The sequence below is a fragment of the Triticum aestivum genome, chromosome 3A, assembly GCF_018294505.1.
Source record: "Triticum aestivum cultivar Chinese Spring chromosome 3A, IWGSC CS RefSeq v2.1, whole genome shotgun sequence".
NCBI classification, from domain to species: domain Eukaryota; kingdom Viridiplantae; phylum Streptophyta; class Magnoliopsida; order Poales; family Poaceae; genus Triticum; species Triticum aestivum.
In genome coordinates this window covers 739,278,096-739,306,049 of record NC_057800.1, presented here as the reverse complement: position 1 = coordinate 739,306,049, position 27,954 = coordinate 739,278,096, and the positions used below count along the sequence as shown (strand labels likewise).

Below are 27,954 nucleotides of genomic sequence, written 5' to 3'. Positions count from 1 at the left end.
GCTATAGTCATCAATAAAGCTAACATAGTATGTGTGTCTACCAATGGAGCTTGGGGCAGGACCCCACACATTAGAAAAAAATAACTGCAATGGTTGAGTAGAAACACGGGCGGACACGGGATAAGGGAGTTGATGACTTTTTGCTCTCTGACAAGCATCACAAATGGTTTCAACATTGCGCTCACCAACAAACGGGAGCTTATTCTTTTTAAGTAAACGATCAACTAAGGAAAATGAAGCATGCCCTAAACGGTCGTGTCATCTTGTGGCTGAAAGCTTGATAGCACCACAAGCTTGTTTATTGTATCTTCGAAGCTCCGGAATCAACGGATAGAGGCCTCGAACGCATCTACCTCGATAGAGAGTTTTCCTCGTGACCTGATCCTTGATCAAAAAGAAGAAGTGGTGAAACTCAATATAGACATGATTGTCAAGGGTGATTCGATGGACATATAGAAGATTCTTGTCGGTGCTAGGGACATACAAAATTTTCCTAACATGAAATTGTCTACGTGGGGTACGAAAAACTGAATGACCAATGTGACGTATCCTCATACCTGCACCGCTTGCGGTGTGGATCTGGTCCTTGCCATGATACTTCTCCTTGAGCGTTACCTTCTCTAGTTCGCCGGTAAGATGGTTTGTCGCGCCGCTATCAAGATACCAGTTGGTATCGACACTGTACGAGCTGTCAGCAGCAGCAGGGATATTTTCTTCATCTTCCGAGGAAGCCTCGTCCTCATCAAACCGGTACCAGTAGTCCCTCGCCGTGTGGCCCGGCTTGCCGCAGATCTGGCAGCGCACCGCGTCCGGGCGCGATCTGGAGGACCCGCCGCGGCGGCCCCTGGTGTTGGTGGAGTTGGTCCGTCCGCGGGAGTTGACCCACCGTTGCTGCCGCCGCTCCCTTGCTTGCCCTTGGAGCGAGGCGGGCCACGATGACGGGAGTAGCCACCGCGCCCATGCATTTCTGCGTTAGCCGACGACTTGAAGCCGCCCGATCCCTAGTACTGTGCCACCCTCTGATCAAAATTACTAAGCATTGAAAAGAGCTCATCGAGGGATACCGGGGAGGTTCGGGCATCGAGGGCGGAGACGAGCGGCTGGTAATCCATGTCGAGGCCATGGAGGATGTAGGAGATGAGTTCATCGTCCTGGAGAGGCTTCCCGATGGCGGTCAGCTCGTCTGCGAAGCCGCGCATCTCGGCGAAGTAGGTGGCGACGGTCTTGTTGCCCTTTTGCACGTTCACCAGAGAGGTTCTGATGTTGTTGACGTGACTGAGCGACTGCGAGGAGAACATCCCCGACAATGTCGTCCAGAGCTCGCGCGCCGTGGTGATCGCGGTCACCTGCACGAGCACCTCCTTGGTGAAGTTCTTCAGCAGGTACCCGAGCACCTGCTGGTCCTCTCGCACCCAGATGGCGTGGAGAGGGTTCGACTCAGTTGATTCCTTCACATCTTTGTCCTTGGTGGAGAGGATCCTGGCCGGCTCCGGAGTAGTGCCGTCGACGTAGCCGAAGACACCCGCGCCCCTTAGCTGCGGCGTGATCTGCGCGCGCCAGAGGACGTAGTTGGTGCGGGAGAGCCTCTCCGTGACTTGGCCGTTGAGGCTAGCCTGGGAGGCACCGGAGTAGGATGACATGATTTGCACTGGATAGAGTTTTAGGGTTTAGACGTTGTGGAAGAGAAGAGCTCTGATTACCATGTGCGATGGCGGAAAGCGTCGTACCTCAACTCGAGGGGACGCCGTACATGTTTATAGGCAGGGGCGCACCTCCCAGATAGCGCATACAGTTTAGATTACATCTTGGAGAGGAAGCTAGATAGAGATAAGATTACAAAGTGAAGATAGACTCTAGCTAACTACCTAACCGAACTACCAAGATATGCATAGCAAGATATGGTGCAGCAGTCCCTTGTCACGTACACAGCAATATGGTGTTTGACACTAGCTAGCGACCTCTAGAACTGTAAGGCATGTTAAACACTTGTGTGGTTTCGTTGTTATGCAATGGAGCCGGGGCGTGAGAGCCCTTTTTCTCTAAAAAAATAAATAAGCACACCACACCTTCTGATCTCGCTCTTAGAGAAACTTGCAATATTAGCACTAATGATAAATGATTAAATGCGCTCTATAGTACAAATCTGGCATTTTTTATTAAACCAATACGAGGAGGGACTCAACCCAACAAGGATAGGACACCTGTCACCTCCTCCTAATGCTCCTATACTAATTAATTGTGTGTGAAATCTGTCTATAAAAAACAACCAGGAATTTATAGGACTGAAATCTGTCTATATAAAATCTATAAATCGCAGACAACCCTATTATTTGTCTTATATTTTTCCTTTCTCCACTTCATAGATAATTATATGTTATCTCTTATGGACAGTGTAATGCGCCAATATCATAAAGGCAAGACTAGCTATATATCTGGAGGGAGAATCCACATACCACTATGAAAACGGCCCTTCAGGAAGTATCCTATACTGACCCAAACCTGTTCAAGTTATCGTCAGTGGCGTCTTCCTTGTAGTACGTATGGTCACCGCTGTCATTTGAAACTGTCAAGAATACCTTGTCTTTGGGGACGATGTCATTTGGACCTAAGCAACAATTATCATGCGAGTAGTAGATATGATTTCTCTCCACACCGCTACACATGTTCTCTCGTATATGCACTGCCTTACATAGTGTCTCCCCCAAAAACAAGGTGTGGTCACCCAAACTTGTCACCTCCAGCCACTTGTGCTTGTAAGCTGTCTTTATTTCACTGGCGGGGATGTCGACGAGCTTGAACACCTTGAAGAAAGGCTCGATGTTTGGTAACCATTGAGTCTTCCATGCCATCGCAACCTTTCCCTGTAGATCAAAGATGCATTTGTAGTCGTCCCTATGGATGGTGTGATCGATCCTTTCCACGGCTAGCCGGCGTTCAGCGGTGACTATTGGTGCACCATCTTCATTCACGCCAATCTCAAACTTCAGGAGCGTCCGTTTGTAGTGTAGACCATATTTGCAGCGTAGGCCATAGAGCTCGCCGTTGCAGAACACGATGTTGATAAGCTCTCCCTTACTAGGACATCCTTGTACCGTCCATCCGCTGTTCGGGGAGCCAAGTTTGCAGAGCGCGATGCCACACTTGTATGTTATGGCGGCAAGTATGGATTCCGGCGAGGTGGGCGGCTGGGAGAAGACTACACTCCGGGGGACGGTCAGCCCGGATCCATGGTGCTGGCTAGGGCAGACCATCGTGCCCTTCTTCTCAGGGAGCAGCACCTCAGCGCCAGAGAAGAGATTCACGATCCTGAGTCTGACCTGGCCTGGTACAGGCAACGCGATCCAGCCGCCGTCGTGGCCGCCGATAACCCACCTTCCCACGGCCTCGATCGGGCCCTGGAACTGCACGACCACGCCGTCCTCGGGGCAGTACATGGCCTTCTTCCTGTTGCCGCCACGAGGCGAGAGGAGCAGCCACGGGAGCGCTGGCAGAGGACCGATCGACGGTGCGCGCGGCGGCGTGCCACGATCGGCAGACGGCGGCGAAGCGCATGCGGCCCCGCGGGGAGGTGATCATGCGGTAGACGGCCGCGAGGAGATCATCTGGAAACGTCGCCGACCAGTACTGCTGCTGCACGGTCGACGTCACGGCGCCTGCGCGCGTGCGCTTCGTTTCCTGTTCGTCGCCGACGACGGCCATCTGCGTACGGGCTGGTAGGAACAGATCGTAATTGCCCGAGTAGCTAGGAAAAGAGGTCTGATGCCCGGTAGGAAAAGATCTGTTTTTTGTTTTTTTTTTGTAATTAGCAGTATAGGAGATCGTATACGTGTCGGGCGCGAGACGTAACGCTGCTGTACGAAGACAGAACAAAAATCCACGTATGTTTTGTTGGAATTATGAGACCAGTCCGTGTCCGGCTTGTAACAGGTCATGAAAGCAATAAAAACATAGGTGAACCACGCGCGTATTTCGCTCAAACTCGCGTATTGTTTTGGTCAGCTAGCGTAGGTGCCTTCAGCTTCGCCGGAAATCGTTCGGAGCTAGGCGTGAGCACATCGTCGACCTCGTCGAGGCCTCTGCTAACAAGTAACAATCGGCGATCTATCTTACGATGGCCGGCGCCGAAGGGCTCCCCCGCGACCTCCTCGAGGCGATCTACCGCCGCTGTTCCTCGCCGTATGATCGTGCGCGCTTCGCCGCCGTCTGCACGTCATGGCAGGCCGCCGCGTTGGAATGGCGCACCCCGCTACCTGCTCTCCCACTGCTCCTCCCGTCGACGGGCATCGACCGGCGCGACCGGATGGCGCGGGCATACAGCCTCGAGGATGGCAGGGTCCTGCGTGCCCCGCTGCCATACTTCCCGTATGGCAAGAGAATCGTGGGGTGCCACGACGGCGGTTGGGTTGCCGCCACCAGTGGCTCCCTGGTCGAGGTTGTGAATCTATTCACCGGTGCCCGGTTGATGCAAAGGGACCTTACATGTAAATGCCCAACCGTTCTAGGAATGACCGACAAAATCTCCCTCGACAAAGTCGTCTTCTCGGAGGAACCTGTCACAAAAGGCTGCATCATGGCCGCAATAACAAAGAGGTGTAAAATAGTGCTATGCGGGCTTGACGGCAAGGACGACAGTGGGTGGAGCACGCAAGGATGTGGCACACACGAAATTCCCAACCTTGTAGACATCACCTTCTACAACGGAGAGCTCTATGGCCTATCGTGTGATCAATATTTATACAGGTTCGCCATTGGCCGAAACAAGGACGGCGCTTCCGCGATCACCTTGTTCAAACAACTGACCGCCGAAAGACCCATCTACTGTGGCAATGCCAAATACATCTTCGAGCTGCGTGGCAAACTCGCTATAGCAGTGGAAATCCTCAGCATTTGCAGTGCTCCAACTTTTAGGGTGTTCGAGCTCGCTGTCTATTGGGACATCATTACCAGGTCATACTACACATGGGTAGAGGTGACGTGTCTGGGCGATCATGCCTTGTTTCTAGGGCCAGGATGCTGCAAGGCGACACATGTGTCATCAACAGGGGTCGCAGACGGTGTTGTGGAAGCTAACCGTATCTACTACACCCGGCCCGAAGGCTATGCAAACCATTTACCTATGTTGGATTTGGGTAGTTGTGCCGTGTATTGCTCGGTAAGCGATGACGTGCAACGCCCTAATCGGATTATGTCACAGGGATACTATTACCGCGAGAAGGATTACGGATGCAATTACAGTGAGAAGGAAGACACCAGTTGGCATAATACTTGTACGTGGGTTCTCCCTCCGCACTTTTAGCTGGTTTGCACATGCATGCGTGTACCACATTATTATCATATATAGGGGTAAGATTCATTCTCTTTACTTGGTTTTCTATCCAAAGAACTACTATAGTTATGTTTTATTTTAAGATATTTATAATGACATGTAAGTTTACTTTTCTTATAATTTAATAGTCTATACATTGTTGATTTCTCGTCTAATCAAATCAAATCATGAAAAATAGCTGACTGTGTGCGTGCGTGCGTGGACCTACATATATACGTGGTCATGGAGTCAAATTTTATCATATGTGCACCGAGTCGTCTTGTCTGTGAAGCACTCCGCAAGTCCAGGTTGCATTGCAAGAAATTATGCTGGCGGGTCCACGGTGGTCCCTAATAAATTCTTACAAAAATGTAAGAACACTCATTTTGTAACAAGTACTACTATTATAAATAGAAATTCCAAGGATCCTATGCCGTTATACAATTACCTCGGAGAGCTCGTGATCTTCTTGGTGATAATAGAACCACGTTTGTGGATCAACAGAACCTCGGTTCGTCAGCACCCATAAAACTCGCTTCCTCGTGCGCTATTGTTGCTACAACTCCTATTGATTGGTTCTTTAGGACAGGCTCATCTATGCTGACCTTAGCACAAATAATAATAATAGTTTGTCTAATTCACATTTAAATGTTTTTTAAAGATGTCACATCTAAGCTCCCACAAATATATATAATGCATCAACAAGAAACAAAAAAAACTAGGACAAAAAAAACCACAAACAAAATGGACATCAGCTTAGATGTGACATAATTATGTCTCATCTACATGTGTCCTAAACAGACCCTAATAATAATATATGCTGAGCACCTTGGCGAACCAGTCGGTGGCAAAAGCCAAGCCTGCACCTTGCAGCAGCTGGCTGCCCTATACTTTCCGTCTTCTTATTACTACCAGATTTGTAGTATTGCCGTGTTTACCATGCTCGTATTTGTCCTACCATGGCAAACATGAACATTTTATAGAAAATAGTGCCAAGGTCGTCCGCTTGCTAAGCTTTTTTTGGTAGATCAGCTTGAATCATGTCTTTGTTTGTTTACATATATGTGTCTACATATTGAATTCTTTTGATCTACGCTTCTCTTCATCGACAATGATTGCTATTTTGAAGCGTTAGTGTTTTGAGCCCTTAGCACAACGACTTACGGACTATCTACTAAAGAAGGTTTACCCGGCTCCAATGAATGAGGGGCGATGACGTCGGCTCGCTATCGGCTGGTTCTCCTGCTTATAATCGTCGCTAGGTGGTTTATGGACAAGGATGTAATTTTATTGCTTCTTGTGCTCTTTGTACTGCCATGATATTTGGTGAATAGATCGAAAGATTTTCCCGCAAAAAAAGAGTATGGCAGCTAGTAGATAGACCATGGCGCCCCGACAAAGGAGATGTGGAGCAGAATAAAGAGGTTCAGGAGAGACGAAGAACATGCATGTGTGTGTGTGAGAGAGAGGGGGGGATGGGGACAATGAGAGAAAACGGCAAAATTGTACGGATGTTATACATGAATGACTTTGTACATCTGCAAAATTCTACTCATAGGATATATAAAAAGATGATGTATATCACCGAGTATCTTTTGCTACTCCTAAAGTTAATTAAAACTAGTAGTATAATAATCAGGTAGAAATAAATCCAGTAAAAAAGGAATAGAATACTACCTTTTTTCTACTTTTTTGAAACCATTGGTCAAGCTACAAATTAAAACTGGAGCTGCATGTACGTGTCACCTACGTGCGCGTCCCGGTGACCAGAGCGTCCGGTGCACGTACGACCTTGCCCTATTGATGTATCTGTATATATAAGGTTTTGATCGCGCGCATCCGATGGAGTTTGATCGTGCCAATCCATTACGATCCGATCCAGTCCACCGTCCTCGACGTAAGCGATCCGATCCAGTCGCATGTCATGGATTGAACCTAGAGTGCACTCCCCGATTCACGCCACATCCTCTCCCATAACTCCTCCCACATAAGAGCATCTCCAGTCGTTGGCCCCTCAGGTGGCTCGAAAAATCGCCGCCTGAGAATGAACCGGTGCAAAAATCGGCCTGGGGGTGATCGGGTTCCCAACCAACACCCTTAGGGTCGGCCCCAGGCACATGTTTTAAACTTTTTTGAACACTAACTCGGCTAAAATTCGGAAAATGGGACAAATATTCGGCAAAACAGGACATTACTTCGGCGACTAACAGAAATAGTTTTTTTACATAGATAAAATACTTAGAAGAAAAAAAAACAAAGGCGGTTGCGACTACAGGCCGAAGAACGCGTTGAGCGCGGTGAAGTCTTCGCCGCCGCCATTGTCCTCGTTGTCCTTCTCCTCCTTCACGCGGCCGCCCCTGCTAGACCCCTACCCGGGGTCGCCTTGGCGGACTGGTGGCGGCGCGGCGTCATTGTTGCTGTCGTCGAGAACGACGACGCCTCCCTCATCGCGGCCACGGCGCCGAGCGGCGATCTGCTCTAGGGCGCGGCGCTGGCGCTCCAGCCCCGCCCGCTCCTAGTCCTCGCACGCCCACTTCATGGCCGCCGCGTCGTCGAGCTCCGACTCCGTCTTCCCGCCGGCAAGCCTTGGCTCCGTCTTCACAGCGGCGAGCCCCGGCTCCGTCTTCGGCTTGACGATGCAGGGAGAAGCCGAGGAGGAGGCGCGCCCGCCCTCGTTGATGCTGAACGGTGCGGGGAGAAGCCGAGGCGGCGTCTCCGCGGGCTCGGCCTTGACGCTGAACAGTGTCGGCGACCCGGAGGAGTGGGAGGAAGAAGAAGAGGAGCTGACCCTCATCGGCATCCATTGGTCGCCGCTCCTGCGCGGGACCGGGGCGGCAGGGTACGTCAACGGCAGCTCATTGCCGCCCTCGAGGTGCTGGAGGACGGCGTGGAGCGTGCGGTCGGGGCGCCCCACCACATGAGGCGGCCGTCGTTGTTCTTCGTCCCCCGCACGACCAGCGCGTTGTTGGTGGAGGCCAGCCGCTCCGCCTGCCGGCGCTCGAAGTACGATGCCCACGCCTCGTGGTTGCCGGCGGCGTACTGCGGGAGGGCCCGCTGCGCCTCCGTCAACGACGCCCGAACGCGCTCGACCTCATCGTTGAATTAGTCGGCGCACGCCGTGACGTCGGCAGCGGAGGGATGGAGATGCCCCCGGCGCTGAGCTTCCACCGCCCCAACGCGCGCATGTCGGGAGGCGCCGGAATGTTGGCTTCGTGCAGCAAGTAGGCTTCCCACTCGTGCAACGAGAGGCAGCCGAAGCTATTGACCGCCGCCCCATCGCCGGGGAACCTCTCGCCCATCATCGCGGCTGGGCACGGGGAGAGAGGGGAGGAAGAACTCGGCGGAGGCGGCTGTGCACGGGGAGAGAGGGGAGAGAGAGGAAGCGCTCGTCGGCTGCGGGCGGGGTGCGGCCACAGGCGAGGGGAGGCGCTGCATATAGTGGTCGGGGGGCATGTGTACGCGTGGCGGGAGGGGACGCGTGATGACCCACAAGTATAGGGGATCTATCGTAATCCTTTCGATAAGTAAGAGTGTTGAACCCAACAAGGAGAAGAAGGAAATGATAAGCGGTTTTCAGTAAGGTATTCTCTGCAAGCACTGAAATAATAGGTAACAAATAGTTTTCTGATAGGATAATTTGTAACGAGTAACAAGTAACAAAAGTAAATAAAGTGCAGCAAGGTGGCCCAATCCCTTTCGTAGCAAAGGAAGAGTCTGGACAAACTCTTATATGATGTAAAGCGCTCCCGAGGACACATGGGAATATCATCAAGCTAGTTTTTATCACGTTCATATGATTCGCGTTCGGTACTTTGATAATTTGGTATGTGGGTGGATCGGTGCTTGGGTACTGTCCTTACTTGGACAAGCATCCCACTTAGGGCCCGTTCGGAACCACTCCAGATTCCAGCTTCGTCAACTCCCGCAAGAAGCTGAGCCGAACGCGCTAAATCCACGAAGTTGAAATCGAGAAGCTGGCGGCGTCGTAGTGCAAAAACTGAGGAGAAGGAGAAGCTAGCCTTTCCCAGATCCCAGAAAACAAAGGAGATGGAGTTGAGTGAAATTACAAAGCAATGCCACCGCCAACTGAGTCGATCGAACCGGTACGAGGGAAACTGACGAGCGAACATAACATTCACCAGCGAACCTGCCCCATGGGCTGAAAATAACTTCACCAATCCAACTGGGCCTATAGCCCATGCCTCTTTCACAGCCACTTGGGCTCTCAGCCTGCTCCAAACCTCGGGCCAAATTGGCCTAATATATGGGCTATACGCTGGAAACTAGTACGACCAAGAAGCTGGCTTGCCGAACGAATTGCTGCTCCCGTCGGAAGCTGGCTGCGGCTGGCTTCACGGGAAGCTGGCTATTCTGGGAAGCTGGACGAGATCCGAACGGAGCCTTATGATTAACCTTTATTGCAAGCATCCGCAACTACAACAAAAGTATTAAGGTAAACCTAATCATAGCATGAAATATGTGGATCCAAATCAGCCCCTTACGAAGCAACGCATAAACTAGGGTTTAAGCTTCTGTCACTCTAGCAACCCATCATCTACTTATTACTTCCCAATGCCTTTCTCTAGGCCCAAATAATGGTGAAGTGTCATGTAGTTGACGTTCACATCACACCACTAGAGGAGAGACAACATACATCTTATCAAAATATCGAACGAATACCAAATTCACATGACTACTAATAGCAAGACTTCTCTCATGCCCTCAGGAACAAACGTAACTACTCACAAAGCATATTCATGTTCATAATCAGAGGGGTATTAATATGCATATAGGATCTGAACATATGATCTTCCACCAATTAAACCAACCAGCATCAACTACAAGGAGTAATTAACACTACTAGCAACCCACAGGTATCAATCACAGACTTGGAGATAAGAATTGGATACAAGAGATGAACTAGGGTTTTGAGAGGAGATGGTGCGGGTGAAGATGTTGATGGAGATTGCCCTCTCCCGATGAGAGGAGTGTTGGTGATGACGATGGCGATGATTTCCCCCTCATAGAGGGAAGTTTCCCCGGCAGGACAGCTCCGCCAGAGCCCTAGATTGGTTCCGCCAAGGTTCCGCCTCGTGGCGGCGGAGTCTCGTCCGGAAAGATGGCTTATGATTTTTTTCCTCATCGAAAGACTCCGTATAGTAGAAGATGGTCATCGGAGGGCCACCAGGGGGCCCACGAGGTAGGGGGGCGCGCCCAGGAGGTAGTGATGAAGCTACGTACCTAGGGTAGGGGCACGGACCCGTCCAAAGAGCCCTACCCAAGGACATCCCTAGAAGAAATCACCTATCAATCTGCTTGAAGGTACCCCACTCGACAGGTTCAAGACACTCGACCAAGAAGCTACCACTCGACCATGAAGCTAATCACTCGACTGCCAGGAGACCTACAGTCACTCTGTAGGCAAACGGTCAGTTGTTAAGTAGTCTTCATGGTCATTATAGCACTTTATTAGAGGCGTTACCAGTAACGCCCAATCTTAAATGTACCTTAAACCCTGCATTACTGAGGGCAGGAGGGGGCCGGCGAACTCTATATAAGCCACCCCCTCCTCAGTATGAAGGGTTCGCACCCCTGTAATACATACACGCATAATCCAGTCGACCGCCTCCGGGCTCCGAGACGTAGGGCTATTACTTCCTCCGAGAAGGGCCTGAACTCGTAAACCTCGCGTGTAACAACTTCCCAATAGCTAGGATCTAGCCTCTCCATACTCACCCCCCTACATCACTGTTAGAGTCAGAACCACGACAGTTGGCGCCCACCTTGGGGCAGGAATCTTAGCACTTAGTTGGAGAAGTTGCGATCTTTTCCGATCCCTTTGATCATGGTTTCTTGCGGAGTTTTGGTGGAGGGCCGCGAGATCCGTCTCGGCGCGCTCACCTTCATCGCCGATGACTCCGCCTGGCTTCAGGAGGCACCACTCGACATCGACGCGCTCCCCGTCCGCGGCGCGACGCACTTCCGCGCATGCATTCGTGGCGTCCTCCTGCGGCAGCCGTCGACCCAGTATCGGTCGACCCCTGCGTCATCTCCTCGCCCTGTCTCCCACCAGCGCAAGCGCTCCGGTCGGTCGAGACTTCAGCGGTGGGTGAGGCACGTCGTGGCCCGCCAGTCGGCAGCCCCACAAGTTGTGGCAATCGAGCCCGTCGAGTCCCTCTATGGCCTGTTCGACCTGTCGACTGGCTCCGTGGGGACCGCATCCGAGTGCGACAGCAGCGACCCAGCGGCTGAGGTTCTGGCGGTCGATGGGACACACAGTCCCCCCGGTTTCCCTCGCGCTGACGGAGCTACGGGCGGAGGCGACCCGTCGCGTCCCCACGATGAGTATCTGCCCGAACCTCTCACGTCGTTACAGCGAGAGGAGCTTCGCCGCCGGAACATGGACACACTCCACACTCCTATTGTCGGAGAAACCCCCGAGGCCCGGGCCTTGGAGGACGTGCGCCTTGCTAACCTGGCTGAGCGCACTCGACTGGAGGAAACTCCACTCAGAAACAGAAGCGGAAGGCCGAGCCAGCTGCTCCCGGGGAGGCCCTGGCCGTTGCCCAAGGAAACTTCAAGGGGAAACCCAAGGGCACCTGGAAGCCCAAGAAGGTCAAAGATCAAGACGGGAATGATGTTTTGGACTTACCGTGTCACATCCACACCAAGAAAGACGAGGAGGGTAATTTTATTTACCCAAAGCATACCACTCGGCAGTGCCGGCTCCTGATCCAGCAGTTCCAGGGCAAGCAGCCCAAAGATAAGGAAAAAGAGCCAGACAGGATTGAAGACAAAGAAGACAGTGACGATGGATACCCCCAGATCAATTCCACCCTGATGATTTTTGCTGATGTTGAGAGCAAGAGTCGACTGAAAGTCATTAACCGTGAGGTGAACATGGTTGCCCCGGCAACACCCAATTACCTGAAGTGGTCACAGACTGCCATCACATTCGACCAGTCGGATCACCCGACGCACATTGCCACCCCTGGGAGGCAAGCTTTGGTGGTCGACCCGGTTGTCGAAGGCACTTGACTGACCAAAGTATTGACGGATGGCGGCAGTGGCCTGAACATACTGTACTCTGAGACTTTGAAAGGGATGGGCATTCCGATGTCCAGACTTAGTACCAGCAACATGGGCTTCCATGGAGTCATTCCTGGGAAGAAAGCCGAGTCGCTCGGCTAGATTGCTCTTGATGTAGTTTTCGGCGATTCAAAGAATTACCAGAAGGAAAGGTTGACATTCGAAGTTGTGGACTTCCAGAGTGCCTATCATGCCATTTTGGGTAGGCCAGCTTACGCACGCTTCATGGCTCGACCATGTTACGTGTATCTCAAACTGAAGATGCCTGGCCCCAAAGGTGTGATCACTGTTACTGGCAGCCGAAAGAAAGCAGAAGAATGCTTTCAGAAAGGCTCAAAGATCGCTGACGCTCAGATGGCAGTAGTCGAGCTAAAAGAGTACCAAAAGACTGCCGATCCGAGTGAATTGCTACGAGCCAAGAAGCCTGCTTCAGAATCAGCTTTTCAGTCGTCCGGTGAAACAAAGACAGTCCACATTCCCCCGACCGACCCCGATGCTGCCCCGACTCACATCTCAACGACGCTTGACTCCAAATAGGAAGAAGCGCTCATCCAGCTCCTCCGTGAGAACTGGGATATCTTCGCATGGAAACCCTCTGACATGCCTGGAGTTCCCAAAGAGCTGGCTGAGCACCGTCTATGAGTCGACCCAAAATTCAAGCCTGTGAAGGAACATCTTCGACGGTCCGCCGTCCAGAAGAAGCAAGCCATTGGCGAGGAAGTGGCTCGGCTCTTAGCAGCAGAGTTCATCCGAGAGATTTACCACTCCGAGTGGCTCGCCAATGTCGTCATGGTCCCCAAAAAGGACAAGTCGCTCCACATGTGCATTGATTTCAAACATATCAATCGGGCCTGCCCGAAAGATCATTTTCCTCTCCCTCGCATTGACCAAATAGTCGACTCGACTGCGGGGTGCGAGAGATTGTCTTTTCTAGATGCTTATTCCGGGTACCATCAGATCCGTCTGTATGGACCCGACGAAATCAAAACGGCTTTCATCACCCCATTCGGATGCTTCTGTTATGTCACCATGCCGTTCGGCCTCAAGAACGCCGGAGCCACGTTCATGAGAATGATTCAGAAGTGTTTACTCACTCAAATCAGTCGGATTGTGGAGGCATACATGGATGATATTGTGGTCAAGTCACGCAAAGGTTCCGACCTGCGAGCTGACCTTGCCGAAACCTTTGCCAACCTCAGGAGGTATGATATCAAGCTCAATCCATCAAAGTGCACATTTGGAGTTCCAGGTGGAAAGTTACTCGGTTTTCTCGTTTCCGAACGGGGGATCGACGCCAATCCTGAAAAAGTTGGCACCATACTCCGGATGAAGCGTCCTGTTCGCGTGCACGACGTCCAAAAGCTTACAGGCTGCTTGGCCGCCCTAAGTCGATTCATTTCTCGTCTCGGTGAAAAGGCGTTGCCCCTTTACCGACTGATGAAGAAGTCTGACAAGTTCGAGTGGACTCCGGAAGCTGATGCAGCATTTGCAGAGCTCAAAGCTCTCCTCTCCACCCAGCCGGTGCTTGCTGCCCCAATCAGTAAAGAGCCTCTGCTGCTTTATATTGCAGCCACAGGGCAAGTTGTCAGCACAGTACTTACGGTCGAGCGGGAAGAAGAAGGAAAGGCCTTCAGAGTTCATCGCCCAGTCTATTATGTGTCTGAAGTTTTGACACCTTCAAAACAAAGATACCCTCACTACCAGAAGCTTGTGTATGGGATTTATATGACCACCAAGAAGGTTGCACATTACTTCTCTGACCACTCCATTACAGTCGTCAGCGATGCCCCACTGTCAGAGATTCTGCATAACAGAGATGCAACTGGTCGAGTGGCCAAGTGGACGATTGAACTCCTTCCCTTAGATATCAAGTTTGAAGCAAAGAAGGCTATCAAGTCCCAAGCAATCGCAGATTTCATCGCCGAGTGGATTGAACAGCAACTTCCGACTCAAGTTCACTCGGAGCACTGGACCATGTTCTTCGATGGATCTAAGATGCTGAATGGTTCTGGTGCTAGGGTAGTTCTAGTCTCCCCCCAAGGAGATAAGCTCAGATATGTTCTCCAGATTCACTTTGATTCCTCCAACAATGAAGCAGAGTATGAAGCACTTTTGTATGGGTTGCGCATGGCCATTTCACTCAGCGTCCGTCGCCTCATGGTCTATGGCGACTCAGATTTGGTGGTTAATCAGGTGATGAAGGAGTGGGACGTCAGAAGTCCAGCTATGACTGGTTATTGCAATGCAGTGAGAAAGCTAGAAAAGAAATTCGAGGGGTTAGAGCTTCATCACATCCCCCGACTGAAAAATCAAGCAGCTGATGATCTGGCAAAAATAGGCTCCAAGAGAGAAGCCATTCCCAGCAATGTGTTTCTGGAGCACATCCGCTCACCGTCAGTCCAGGAGGATCCTTTCACAGAAGAAGCTCCACAACCGAAAAGTGCCACAGATCCGACTGAAGTCGAAGTTCCTGCTGTGGTTGACCTAATCATGGAAGTCTTGGCAATCACTCCCGACTGGACGATACCGTACATCGCGTATATCCTAAGGAAAGAGCTCCCAGAAGATGAGGAAGAGGCTCGACAGATCGTCCGCCGATCCAAGGCCTTCACAGTCATAAAGGGGCAGTTGTATAGAGAAAGCGCGACTGGAATCGGTCAGAAGTGCATAACACCAGAAGAAGGTCGGATAATCCTCGATGATATCCACTCGGGGACCTGTGGCCACCATGCGTCCTCTCGGACCATTGTGGCTAAAGCATACCGAGCGGGATTTTACTGGCCTAGAGCAAATGAGATGGCAAAAGAGATAATCGACAAATGTGGAGGCTGCCAGTTCTACTCCAACATGTCACACAAGCCTGCATCAGCCCTGAAGACCATTCCAGTCGTCTGGCCCTTTGCTGTCTGGGGACTGGACATGGTTGGTCCACTGAGAACAGGAAGGAGCGGATTCACGCATGTGCTTGTGGCAGTTGACAAGTTCACCAAATGGATTGAAGCCAAGCCTATCAAGAACCTCGATGCTTGCACTGCTATTAGTTTCGTCAGAGGACTAACATTCAGATATGGAGTCCCTCACAGCATCATCACTGACGATGGGTCAAACTTTGATTCAGATCAGTTCAGAGCCTTTTGCGCCTCTCAAGGCACTCGAGTCGACTATGCATCAGTAGCCCATCCCAGTCGAATGGACAAGCTGAAAGGGCAAATGGTCTGATCCTCAAAGGACTAAAACCTCGACTAATGCGTGATCTCAAGCACGCGGCAGGTGCCTGGGTCGACGAGCTTCCGTCAGTTCTGTGGGGATTAAGGACCACCCCTAACCGGTCGACTGGAAGAACCCCATTCTTTCTTGTTTATGGAGCCGAAGCCGTTCTGCCAAGTGATCTCCTTCACAACGCTCCCCGGGTCAAGCTTTACACCGAAGATGAAGCAGAACAGGCTCGGCAAGATGCAGTAGACCTCCTGGAAGAAGAAAGAGAGATGGCCATGATCAGATCGACCATTTATCAGCAAGACTTGCGTCGATTCCATGCCCGGCATGTGAAGAGTCGAGCCTTCCAAGAAGGAGATTTGGTCTCCGAGTGGATCAACAGAAACCACACAAGCTTGCTCCTACTTGGGAAGGCCCCTTCATCATCACCAGAGTCCTCCACAACGGAGCGTATCACCTCTACAATGTTGACCGCCAGATCGACGAGCCGCGAGCTTGGAACGCGGAGCTGCTCCGCCACTTTTACACTTAAGTTCCTTCCTATAAAGATGTAATAAGAGAAACTTCCGTAGTTCGTTTTTATCAAAGTCAAGAGTGTTCCGATGATTGCTGTCACTTTTGTTTACATACGAAAACCCCCAGTGGGTGACTTAGCCGCGAATCCGTTTCGCCTAAGTTCAAAAAAAAATCCTACCGAGAGGAGAGCAAACCTCCCACTCTGGGGCTTAGCTGCAGTCCAGCACTCGTCTAAGTTCTCCTACGAAGAGACTTAGCTGCAGTCAGCACTCGCCTAAGTTTGAAAAATCCTACCGAGTGGAGAGCAAACCTCCCACTCGGGGGCTTAGCTGCAGTCCAGCACTCGCCTAAGTTCTCCTACGAAGAGACTTAGCTGCAGTCAGCACTCGCCTAAGTTTGAAAAATCCTACCGAGTGGAGAGCAAACCTCCCACTCGGGGGCTTAGCTGCAGTCCAGCACTCGCCTAAGTTCTCCTACGAAGAGACTTAGCTGCAGTCGGCACTCTCCTAAGTTTGAAAAATCCTACTGAGTGGAGAGCAAACCTCCCACTCGGGGGCTTAGCTGCAGTCCAGCACTCGCCTAAGTTCTCCTACGAAGAGACTTAGCTGCAGTCAGCACTCGCCTAAGTTTGAAAAATCCTACCGAGTGGAGAGCAAACCTCCCACTCGGGGGCTTAGCTGCAGTCCAGCACTCGCCTAAGTTCTCCTACGAAGAGACTTAGCTGCAGTCAGCACTCGCCTAAGTTTGAAAAATCCTACCGAGTGGAGAGCAAACCTCCCACTCGGGGGCTTAGCTGCAGTCCAGCACTCGCCTAAGTTCTCCCACGAAGAGACTTAGCTGCAGTCAGCACTCGCCTAAGTTTGAAAAATCCTACCGAGTGGAGAGCAAACCTCCCACTCGGGGGCTTAGCTGCAGTCCAGCACTCGCCTAAGTTCTCCTACGAAGAGACTTAGCTGCAGTCAGCACTCGCCTAAGTTTGAAAAATCCTACCGAGTGGAGAGCAAACCTCCCACTCGGGGGCTTAGCTGCAGTCCAGCACTCGCCTAAGTTCTCCTACGAAGAGACTTAGCTGCAGTCAGCACTCGCCTAAGTTTGAAAAATCCTACCGAGTGGAGAGCAAACCTCCCACTCGGGGGCTTAGCTGCAGTCCAGCACTCGCCTAAGTTTGAAAAATCCTACCGAGTGGAGAGCAAACCTCCCACTCGGGGGCTTAGCTGCAGTCCAGCACTCGCCTAAGTTCTCCTACGAAGAGACTTAGCTGCAGTCAGCACTCGCCTAAGTTTGAAAAATCCTACTGAGTGGAGAGCAAACCTCCCACTCGGGGGCTTAGCTGCAGTCCAGCACTCGCCTAAGTTCTCCTACAAAGAGACTTAGCTGCAGTCAGCACTCGCCTAAGTTTGAAAAATCCTACCGAGTGGAGAGCAAACCTCCCACTCGGGGGCTTAGCTGCAGTCCAGCACTCGCCTAAGTTCTCCTACGAAGAGACTTAGCTGCAGTCAGCACTCGCCTAAGTTTGAAAAATCCTACCGAGCGAGAGCAAACCTCCCGCTCGGAGGCTTAGCTGCAGCACAGTGCTCGCCTAAGTATGAAACACATCTCATTTCCCAAGGACGACGAGGGGCAGGTCGACTGCCACCTCCTCCTAGAGAGCTTTGCCACAAATACAATGTGCGCTCCGTCCCACTCTGTAGTAATAGGGTGTAGATCGACTACTACCTTCTCCTTCAGAGCTGCACCTCAGACACAAAGTTATTTCGAGTGAAGACCAAATTCCACTCGACGGGTCATCCACAAAGAGATTCAACGACAAATCAAGTTCAAATAAAGCCTAAAAAAGGTCCCAGAGACCTCAAATCAAAGTACTCGAGCCCCCGGCTCGGCAGAGTTTAACTGTTATACTTCCACTCGGCATTCCGAGGCAAATTTAAGGCAGAGTTTAACGGATTACAAAATACACTCGGCATTCCGAGGCAAGTTTTTCCATTCCTCATGAGGAGGAGGACTGGCAGGGGCGACAAACTCATCCAAGTCGATCCCGTCTGCGATACAGGTAGCACCAGCAATAAATGTCTCCATGAAGTCCTGGAAGTTGTGCTTCCTCGTGTTGGCGACTTGGATGGCGGCCAGCTTCTCCTCCCGCACCTCCTTGCAATGGACGCGGACCAGAGACAGAGCCACGTCAGCGCCACACCGAGCTGAAGACTTCTTCCACTCCTGCACTCGGTCAGGGATTCCGTTGAGTCGAGTCATCAGAGACTCGAGATCATTCTGGAGCGTAGACTCTGGCCAAAGCGTCGGGTCGATCCGCATCATGGCAACCTTCAGTCGAGCCAAGTAATCCACGACGCCGTCAACACGAGATTCCAGTCGGAGCAGGTTCATGGCAGCTTCATCTTTCACCGGAGAGTTGATTGGATCCAAACCTGTTTCGATCCGCCCAGTCTCCTCTTCAAAGTTCTGGCAAAGTTCTGCATACACGACCCAAGGATAAGTCAAATTTCGTAAAACTGAGTCGACACAAAAAAAACAGTCGGAACTGAATGTGCACCTTCGAGCTTGATGTACAACTTCTTGGCAAAACTCCTCAAGTAGCCCTCCAGGTCGTCCCTCCTACGAGCGATGCCTTCCATCTTCTCGCCCAAGAGGAGGTTCTCCTTCTTCCAATTTGCAGTCAACCTGTTGGCTTCATTCAGAGCGGTCTGCAACCTGGTATTCTCTTTTTCCAATTGGTCGACCGAAGCCAGCTTCTGTGTGGCCAGAGCAGTCTTGTCATCAGCCTCCTTACGGGCAGCAGCCAAGTCCTGATCCTTCTTCGCCAGAGCTTCTTTCAGTTTTTCTGCAAAAAAATGATGACTGAGTCGGAGAAAGTGAAAAGATGCTCAAGCCTAAAAACTAACCAGTCGACAAAGGCGTCTTACCTGCGGCGCCGTCTCTGACCTTCTGCAGCTCTGTCCTGGCCAGCTCCAGATCAAGGTTCATTTGAATTTGCTGCTTCTCCAAGTCAGCCAAGCGGGTTCCAAGATCACAAGATCTCTGAAGTCAAAGGGGAGGAGTTACAATTTCAGTAAAAAAAAGCAACAAAGGCAATAAATACTAAGACTACGGTCGACTGCCAGCAGTCCACCATAGTCTCGGGGACTACAACCAGTGGGTGCACTTAGCGTGCCCCCACCCGTTCCTATCCCACCCGACCGACCCCTGAAGTCGAGTCCAAGACAAGTCGCTTCCGAGCAGCTAAGAGACAATAATGGAGTTTCTAAGACTACAGCCGAAGCGAAACATTCGACAGTAGCCTCGGGGACTACACCCAGTGGGTGCACTCAGCGTGCCCCCACAGTAAAAAAAAGAAGAGAAAGACGTCGACTGCCCGCAGTCGACAGGATACCGTTCCATTCGACATGACCCGATCAGACAGAGCGAAGAAACTCAACTACAACGACTCAATTTAAAGACTACAGTCGACTGCCAGCAGTCCACCGTAGTCTCGGGGACTACACCCAGTGGGTGCACTTAGCGTGCCCCCACTCGTCCAAGAATTGGCAAACACACCCAGTGGGTGTACAAACTTAAAGATCTTCAGAAAAGAGATTCTTCAAAGGACATATCAAAACAGACCAAGTGTTGAAGTCGACTGACCTGGACATTGCTCTGAAGAGCCGAGCTTGCGTCATAAGCCACCTGGCAAGCCTCCCGAGCCACTTTCACCTGTTCCATCATGATTCCAGCCTGGCGTACAGCCTCCTTCGCAGCAGCCGCTTGGTCCTCAGGGACGGGGTACACAGCAAAAAGCGAAGACGGATCTGCAGTCGACGCTGAAGGCCGCACACTCGTCAGAGGAACAGCGAAAGTCACGGAAGCCCAAGTGGGTTCGCCATCATCCCGAACTACGGCCTCAGGCGCCGGAGTGGATTGCGGAGTCTTGCCAGCCAACGCCTTCTTCTTCCTCTTCACCCTCAGTGGTTCGTCGTCGTCGTTGTTCGGGAGGTCAATAACATGAGGAGCTGCAAGGAAAACATTCAATCGACCAGAGTCGCAATAAAGTTTCAGTCAACTCGAAAGCAGGACGTCAGTGATCGTACCAGGGTTGGAGGTGACAGCGTCCTCCATCTCTTGGTCGTCATTCCTGGCGGAGACCTCAGAAGTTGCACCACTGCAAATCTCGAAAGTTAGTCAGTTGACCCAGTGAATCGACCAAGGATCCGTCCACAGTCGACAAAGGAAAGCAAGTGTTATTGTTACCCGGAAATGGTGGGAACAGCTATCTTCATCTTGGGCACGGCCTTGGGCAACTTGGATGGCGTCGCTCGTGGGTGCTTGGGAGCCTTCCTGGTCGGCGGAGGAGAAGAAGTCCGAGGGCGTTTCGACGACTGCCCAACAGGAGCAGTCGCCTTGCCACGTTCCTGCGCTGGATCGTGGGTGAGCTTGGATCGCCCCTCCGGGCGGGAGGGTTCAGCCTCCTCCTCCTCTTCGCTGGAGAAGATGTCGTCGCCTTCCTCTCCCTCACCGTCGGACTCCCACTCGCCCTGGTCGTCCCCGCTCTCGCCTCCGCTCCCCTCGCCTTCCTTAGTCGACCCTTGTGCCCCGTTGGGCATCGAGTACATCTCAGTGGTCGCCTGGAAGACAACAGACAGGACGAAAGTCAATCGACTTACCCAAAGAAGACCAATACAGAAGGCCAGATATCCGACACAAAGACATACCTGATCCACTTCATATGAGTTGTCGAGTGGAATTACCCTTCTGGCTCCTCGGGGGTTGTCTTTGTTCCCCGTGATGCTTGACAGCCACCCCTCCAGCATCTCGTCGGTGACCTCCTCCGGGTGGATCCGAGTGGTGTCGTCAAGGCCAGAATACAGCCACATCGGGTGGTCTCGCGCCTGGAGCGGTTGGATGCGCCTCTGGAGAAAGACCTCTAACAGGTCCATCCCAGTCACCCCCTCACGGACAAGCTCAACCACTCGACCCGCCAATACCTTGACTTGGGCCCTTTCCTCCGGCGTGACTTTCAGAGAGACAGGCTTCTCGGCTCGGTCGAGGGAAAAAGGAGGAAGACCAGTCGACTGTCCGGGGGTCGCCTGGTCCTGGCAGTAGAACCAGGTCGACTGCCAGCCGCGGACCGACTCCGGGAAGGTGATAGAGGGGAAACAGCTCTTCCCCCTCGTCTGGATCGCCAGGCCCCCACACAGCTGGATCACTTGCGTCTTCTCATCACTCGACTTGGCCTTTTTAACCGACTGAGAGCGGCAAGTAAAAATATGCTTGAAAAGCCCCCAATGCGGACGGCAACCCAGGAAGGCCTCGCACATGGAAATGAACGCGGCAAGATAGACTATGGAGTTGGGGGTAAAGTGATGGAGCTGCGCTCCGAAGAAATTCAAGAAGCTCCGGAAGAATGGATGGGGAGGCAGAGAAAACCCTCGGTCGATGTGGGTGGCGAGGAGCACGCACTCACCGTCGCGGGGTTGAGGTTCGATCTCCCTCCCCGGGAGACGCGCAGCCTCGTGGGGAATGGCTCCTCCCTCGACCATGTCGTCGAGATCTTCCTGCCGGAGCACCGATGGCATCCAGTCGCCCTGAATCCAACCCTTGGGCAGGGTGGTCCGGGAGGAAGATCCGCCTCGTGCAGACCTCTTTCCTTTCCCCGCCGCCGCCACCTTCTTCGCGCGCTCCAAAGCAGTGGTCTTGCCCTTCACCATCGTCGCCGGCGAGGTCTCACACGGGCTAACGGCGCTAGGGTACGGCCGAAGGTCACGGGAGGGCTGGCGAAGGGAGAGAGGAAGAAGGAAGAAGAAGAGAAGCGCACGGCTTGGAAACCCCGAGCCGGCAACTTATAAGGGGCCGCTCCCGACTGGCTGACTGGTAGGCCCAGGCAGTCCAGTCAAATCCTGCAGCAGACGCGCGTGCAGTACTTGGCGAAAAAGGCGACGCGAGGATCGAGGAGTTTCCGCTTTATTACTTCCGATTACTGCGGCTGCTCCCGTCCCGCGCGCTTCCCAAAATCCGAATCCCGTGAGATCCGCGGGCCGCAGAACCACTTGCCAAAAATAGAGTATCCCGCTCGCACCAACACTCGGCATGTCGCAAGCAAAGATATTCACTCGACGAAGGGCCTGGAATGGATCAAGGCGACTGAAAGAGGTTGATGACGTCATCTGTGACAACTGACCCTAAACGAGGCACTCATACGGCCCCAAAGAACCAGTCGGAAAGGATCCCCAACTCTTTCCCCACTCTAACCTCGATCCATTCGGGGGCTAATGATGAAGCTACGTACCTAGGGTAGGGGCACGGACCCGTCCAAAGAGCCCTACCCAAGGACATCCCTAGAAGAAATCACCTATCAATCGACTTGAAGGTACCCCACTCGACAGGTTCAAGACACTCGACCAAGAAGCTACCACTCGACCATGAAGCTAATCACTCGACTGCCAGGAGACCTACAGTCACTCCGTAGGCAAACGGTCAGTTGTTAAGTAGTCTTCATGGTCATTATAGCACTTTATTAGAGGCGTTACCAGTAACGCCCAATCTTAAATGTACCTTAAACCCTGCATTACTGAGGGCAGGAGGGGGCCGGCAAACTCTATATAAGCCACCCCCCTCCTCAGTATGAAGGGTTCGCACCCCTGTAATCCATACACGCATAATCCAGTCGACCGCCTCCGGGCTCCGAGACGTAGGGCTATTACTTCCTCCGAGAAGGGCCTGAACTCGTAAACCTCGCGTGTAACAACTTCCCAATAGCTAGGATCTAGCCTCTCCATACTCACCTCCGTACATCACTGTCAGAGTCAGAACCACGACAGGTAGGGCGCGCCCCCCACCCTCGTGGGCAGGGTGTGGCCCCCCTGGTGAACTTCTTGCGCTCAGTATTTTTTATATATTCTGAAACGTCTTCTGTGAAGTTTCAGGACTTTTGGAGCTGTGCAGAATAGGTCTTTAATACTTGCTCCTTTTCTAGCCCAGAATCCCAGCTGCCGGCATTCTCCCTCTTTATGTAAACCTTGCACAATAAGAGAGAATAGGCATAAGTATTATGACATAATGTGTAATAACAACCCATAATGCAATAAATATCGATATAAAAGCATGATGCAAAATGGACGTATCAACGCGTCGCCCGTGAGGAATCAATGAAAGATTTTTTGTCGAAAGAGACCCTCTGCCGACTGGAATTGCCAAAAAAGACCCCCTGCGGACGAAATTGACAAAAGAGACCCCCTCCCTAGTGGCGGCAGGCGCGGCAGGCGAAACGTGTCACCAGCCGCCACGCCGTGAGGCGGCGGGCCCGGCCGCCACAACACGAGGCGGCAGCTCGGTGTATAACGGTGCGTGCACAGTTCGTCGTGCGGCGACGTAACGGGCCGGGTCAGGTGGGCCCGGCCGCCACCAAGTGAGGCGGCCGCCGCTGCCGCTGTCGCTCCCCGGCCGACACGGCCTGCTGCGCGCGCGACGAGACAGCGGGCCCGGCCGCCACTAGGTGAGGCGGCAGCGCTGCTTTGAGGCGCTGATTCCCGTGCGCGTACTCTTTTTCAGGCGCTGATTCTCGTGCGGCGTCAGTTTTGTTGCTTTGCCAGGACAAATTTTACTGTTGCTAACAGGGCTGGTTCCCAGGCGCGGAGGACGACGAATTTCACGCGCGGGAATCACTCTGGCTTTTGCTTCTTTTGCGTTAGCGGATGCGACGGCACTGCAAGAATCTGCAGTGTGACCGATATGAGAACTGTGGCAAATGGCACTCATTCCCATGCTTTGAAAATTGCTGCTGCAGGTGAGGTGACAGCACCCAAGAGCGTGATTTCCGCGCGGGGATATGGACACTGATGCCTGCTTTTGGTTCTGTAGTGCCGACAGTACAGGGATCCTAAAATATCCCGCCTAATTTCCTCTGTTCTCGCTTATTTTCTCGCCATCATTAATCGTCTGAGCCTATAAAAAAAGACACCGAGGCTCTCCTCCAGCCATCCTAGAAATCGCCAGTGCGCAAAGTGTGTACACATTTTTTTCAGTCGATATGAGTTTGCCTTGTTCGGATCAAAGCATTAGGCCAAGGAAAATGAAGACTGCAAGTTTGCCTCCTGGGGTGGCAGTCCTGCGGTGTTGGTGTGGCGATCTTTGCAAGGTGAAGGAGGTGACGGATTTTTCAGATTGGTTGGGCATGAAGTTTTTCATGTGCGCCAATTATGAGGAAGATCCTGCCGTAGCTATTTCAGAGTACGACAAGCCTCCGGTATGGTTTAACCATCACGAATAGATATTGTTGGTATTTTCATTGATTCTTTAGTAACATTCTTGTTTCTTGTTGTAGTCTCCTCCGCCTCTGTGCATGTACTATCGTTGGATTGACACGGAGAAGCCGGCTTGGGCAGTGACAGAGATTCGTGAAAGAAGTCGTCGTGCGTGGAATAGTTTATTTGTGGAAGAGCGACGCGAGAAGGCGGAAGCTGAGGAGAAAGCAGAGCAAGAGAGAGAGTTAAAAGAATACTATGCGGAGCAACACCGTTTTTTTGAGGAAATGGGAAAGAAAAAACAGGGAAGAGGCTCGTCGCATGGAGGAGCAGGAACGACAGCGAAAGGAGGCTCGTGAGGCGGAGAGGCAGAGAAAGAAAGAAAGGGCTCGTCAGGCCAAGGCAGCAGAAGAAGCTGGCGATGGAAAAGGAAAATATCCACGTTGGACTCAGTAGATTCCTGTGGTAGTATTTTAAATTTCGCAATCATTTGTATCTTTATTTCTGCAGTTTAATGTAGCTTCATTTCAGTAGTTAAATGTAGCTTTATTTAAATTCTACGATGTATCTTATTTTCAGTTGTACCTTATCGTGTTGTATCTTATTTTCAGTTGTACCTTGTCGTGATGGAAAAAATATATAGTTTTAGAATAAAGTAGTGGCATTTTCTTTCCCTCCACTAATTATCGAGCATCGTGCAACAACTATAAAATGAAATTAAGATAGAACATAATGCCTTACAATAAGAGAGTACAAACTAATAATGCAAGTACATCTGAATTAAACGGTACAACTGGAATACAGCTTAAAAACTACATGAAGGCATCATCGTCATCCTCCGTCGATGCAGAACTCTTGCCCTTTGAGGATGCAGAACTCTTACCCTTGGATGATGAAGAACTCTTGCCCTTCGAGGATGTAGTACTCTTGCCCTTGGACGATGCAGAACTCTTGCCCTTTGACGATGCAGAACCCGGAAGCGGCGGCATGAAGATATCATCTTCGTCCTCGCTCTCCTCATTCCATAAAAATGGATGGTTTTCTGCAGTCCTTCTAAAAGTTTCACTCTTCGGCTCCACAACCTTCTTCCACCTTGCATCCAACCTAAGAAGTTCTTTACGTACCTCCTCATAGGTCCTTCCAGGCCACCCAGACCTACGTAATTGGTGAGCCAACTCATTCATTATGGTGTCACTACCGGTGAGATCGTCCCATGGAACTATCCTATTGTCCATCCTGAAATCGGTAGCTAGCCTCAGAAGAGTGCTACTCATCCCAGGGTGAAAACTACGATCGAAAGGATAATGGGACATCTCGACTACACTACACTCGGATGCTTATCCACCTCCGTCTGAAGGGGGTTTTATAGGTAAAGAGGAGAAAATGGCGGGAAAGAACGACTGCGGTATGGAGGGAAAGGGTTGGCGGGAACATATGGCCGGAAACGGGTGGCGGGAAGATATGGCGGGAAGGGGTTGGCGGGAAACGGGTGGCGGAACATATGGAGGGAAAGCGTTTGCGGGAAAATTTGAGGGGAAAGCGTTGCTTGAAAATATATTTTTTTCAATGTCTAAGACTGGCAATGGTTGCACAGTATTCATCAGCCAAAATTTTAAAAAAAATTCATTTCGGCCTAACATAAGCAAAAGAGTGGAGCGGGCGGGAGATATAGGCGGGAAAAATTATTCCTGACTGGTGCATTTTTATTTCAGCATACATAGATGTTCAAATTGAAAAGTCTGATACACACATATGTAGATACAATGGGTCGCGCACGTGCATAGATGAATCACCCTACTTAACGACGACCACCTGGCCTTTCCTTACGACCGGAAGGCGAGAAGCGATTAGGTGGCCGGGGCACACGAAGACCGCGGCCGTACTCCAATTCGGCTTCATGTGTCTGCGAGTCCTACGTAGGTGGTGGAGTCGCGAATCCTTGTTGCGAACCTGAAGCATAATTGTAGGCGTATGGTTGTGACTCCGGGGGGATAAAAGATGGGCCAATAACGTCCCCTCCGAAGAACTCTGTAAAATATGGTTTTCTACATAATTTTCTTACAACAGGTTATGACAAAACTGAGGGTAAGTACTAGCTATCCAAACAACCACTAAACATAATATTACGATAATAACATTTAAATATCATATGAGTAAAATATCTAATTTCTTCCGGCATGATATAATGTTTTCATATCATACGATAAAATTCATTTATTTACAAATAATAATTTTTGCAGCGGCATGACAGTACATCAATATAAAAAATAACATACCGCATGGGAATTACTCGCTATCCAAACAACCAGTAAACATAATAGTACGATAATAACATTTTAATATCATATGAGTAAAACATTTAATTTCTTTCGGCTTTATATAATTTTTTTTCACATCATACGATAACAATCATTTATCTACAAATAATAATATTTGCAGCAGCATGCACATTATTCACAATAGTACATCAATACAAAAAATATTAACAAAATTACAGTGTCATTTTTCACCTTAGCTCCAATATGGATGTGCTTGCGAATGCAATTAAGCGTCAAAATAGTTTCAATAAATATCCGTCGCCAGTACTATATGAACCTCGTCAACCTATTATCACATTAACAACAATATTACACACGGATTTTTCTTCCTGCTAACAAAAGTATGAAAATAGCACTTCCATGTATGTGTTCATCACCTCAAAATGGGACAGCGAAAATGGAAACACAATTTCTTCAATCACGTCTTCTCCTCCTTGTTTGCTACTAAGATGAATTATTTTACCTAATTACATACATCATTAAGTACATTAGCACCTAATCTTAACATATAAAATTTAGATTATTGTGATATAACAAAGTAGACCTACGGTTTCCTAACTATAGACTTATTAATAAACATACCACATAAAATAACATACCACATGAAATAACATACCACATGCAATAAACAATTACAGTACAATTTTTTCTTAATTACCGTATTAAGATTTCCCGCATGTCAATACTAATGGACGCACCTAACATTGATGCAACATCTTCAACCTACTATTTCAAAAAATAGTTTAAATGCTACATCTCTCGTCTGAAATTATTTCTAACCTCTAAGCACTACCGTCACATAGCTAATAACGAGCTAAAGGACGAACTAATTACCACCCTGCATGCATAAATAAATAAATGTATTGCAAAGCTCATACCTTGATCTTCAACTTCGTAGTTCACTTTGCACGGCTATTCCTACTACAGAAACTCCAAATGACTCCTTCAAGTGCTGAAATAATGCCTAAAGCAACATAAAATACACACTTAGGAACTAATCAAATAGAATAAAAACATCGTGCATGCGAATGAAACCAACAAAAATGGATAGATCTTACCTTAATCTATCTTTTCTTCAACTTCATCATCCTCAAAATCCAACTCTAAATCGCCCTAAATCACGAGTGAAAGTGCTTACTGAGCTTTCTTTTCTCTCTGTACTTAGAGACTTAGAGAGCAAAGGAGAGGAACGAGGTTACAGAGTGCTTGCGCACGGAGCTGAAGCATGGCATATAAAAGGGAGAGGATCCCTGTAGTGTCGGCAGCCTCGGATTCCCACGCG

The 27,954-nt window shown here is 50.6% G+C and overlaps 1 protein-coding gene and 1 long non-coding RNA gene across 2 annotated transcripts; one reads left to right on the top strand and one right to left on the bottom strand.

Annotated features, from left to right (window-relative positions):
* Positions 1–24,182: 24,182 nt before the first annotated feature.
* On the top strand, positions 24,183–25,037 carry LOC123059613 (uncharacterized). The gene is made up of 2 exons (XM_044482140.1): positions 24,183–24,356; positions 24,435–25,037. Exons 1-2 carry the CDS (start codon positions 24,183–24,185, stop codon positions 24,711–24,713), a joined length of 453 nt encoding a protein of 150 aa, XP_044338075.1. The 3' UTR covers positions 24,714–25,037.
* A 1,420-nt stretch (positions 25,038–26,457) lies between these two features.
* LOC123059612 (uncharacterized) lies at positions 26,458–27,622 on the bottom strand. The gene is made up of 3 exons (XR_006427504.1): positions 27,551–27,622; positions 27,050–27,135; positions 26,458–26,958 (listed from the first exon to the last, which is right to left on the bottom strand). It is a non-coding gene; the product is annotated as an uncharacterized lncRNA (long non-coding RNA).
* Between the last annotated feature and the right edge of the window lie 332 nt (positions 27,623–27,954).

What these genes read in the sequence shown, in the direction of transcription:
- LOC123059613 (XM_044482140.1), top strand. Translation starts at nt 24,183, where the DNA reads ATGAAGACTGCAAGTTTGCCTCCTGGGGTGGCAGTCCTGCGGTGTTGG. An exon ending in CAGAGTACGACAAGCCTCCG is followed by an intron (nt 24,357 to 24,434) that starts GTATGGTTTAAC and finishes TTCTTGTTGTAG; the next exon opens with TCTCCTCCGCCTCTGTGCAT.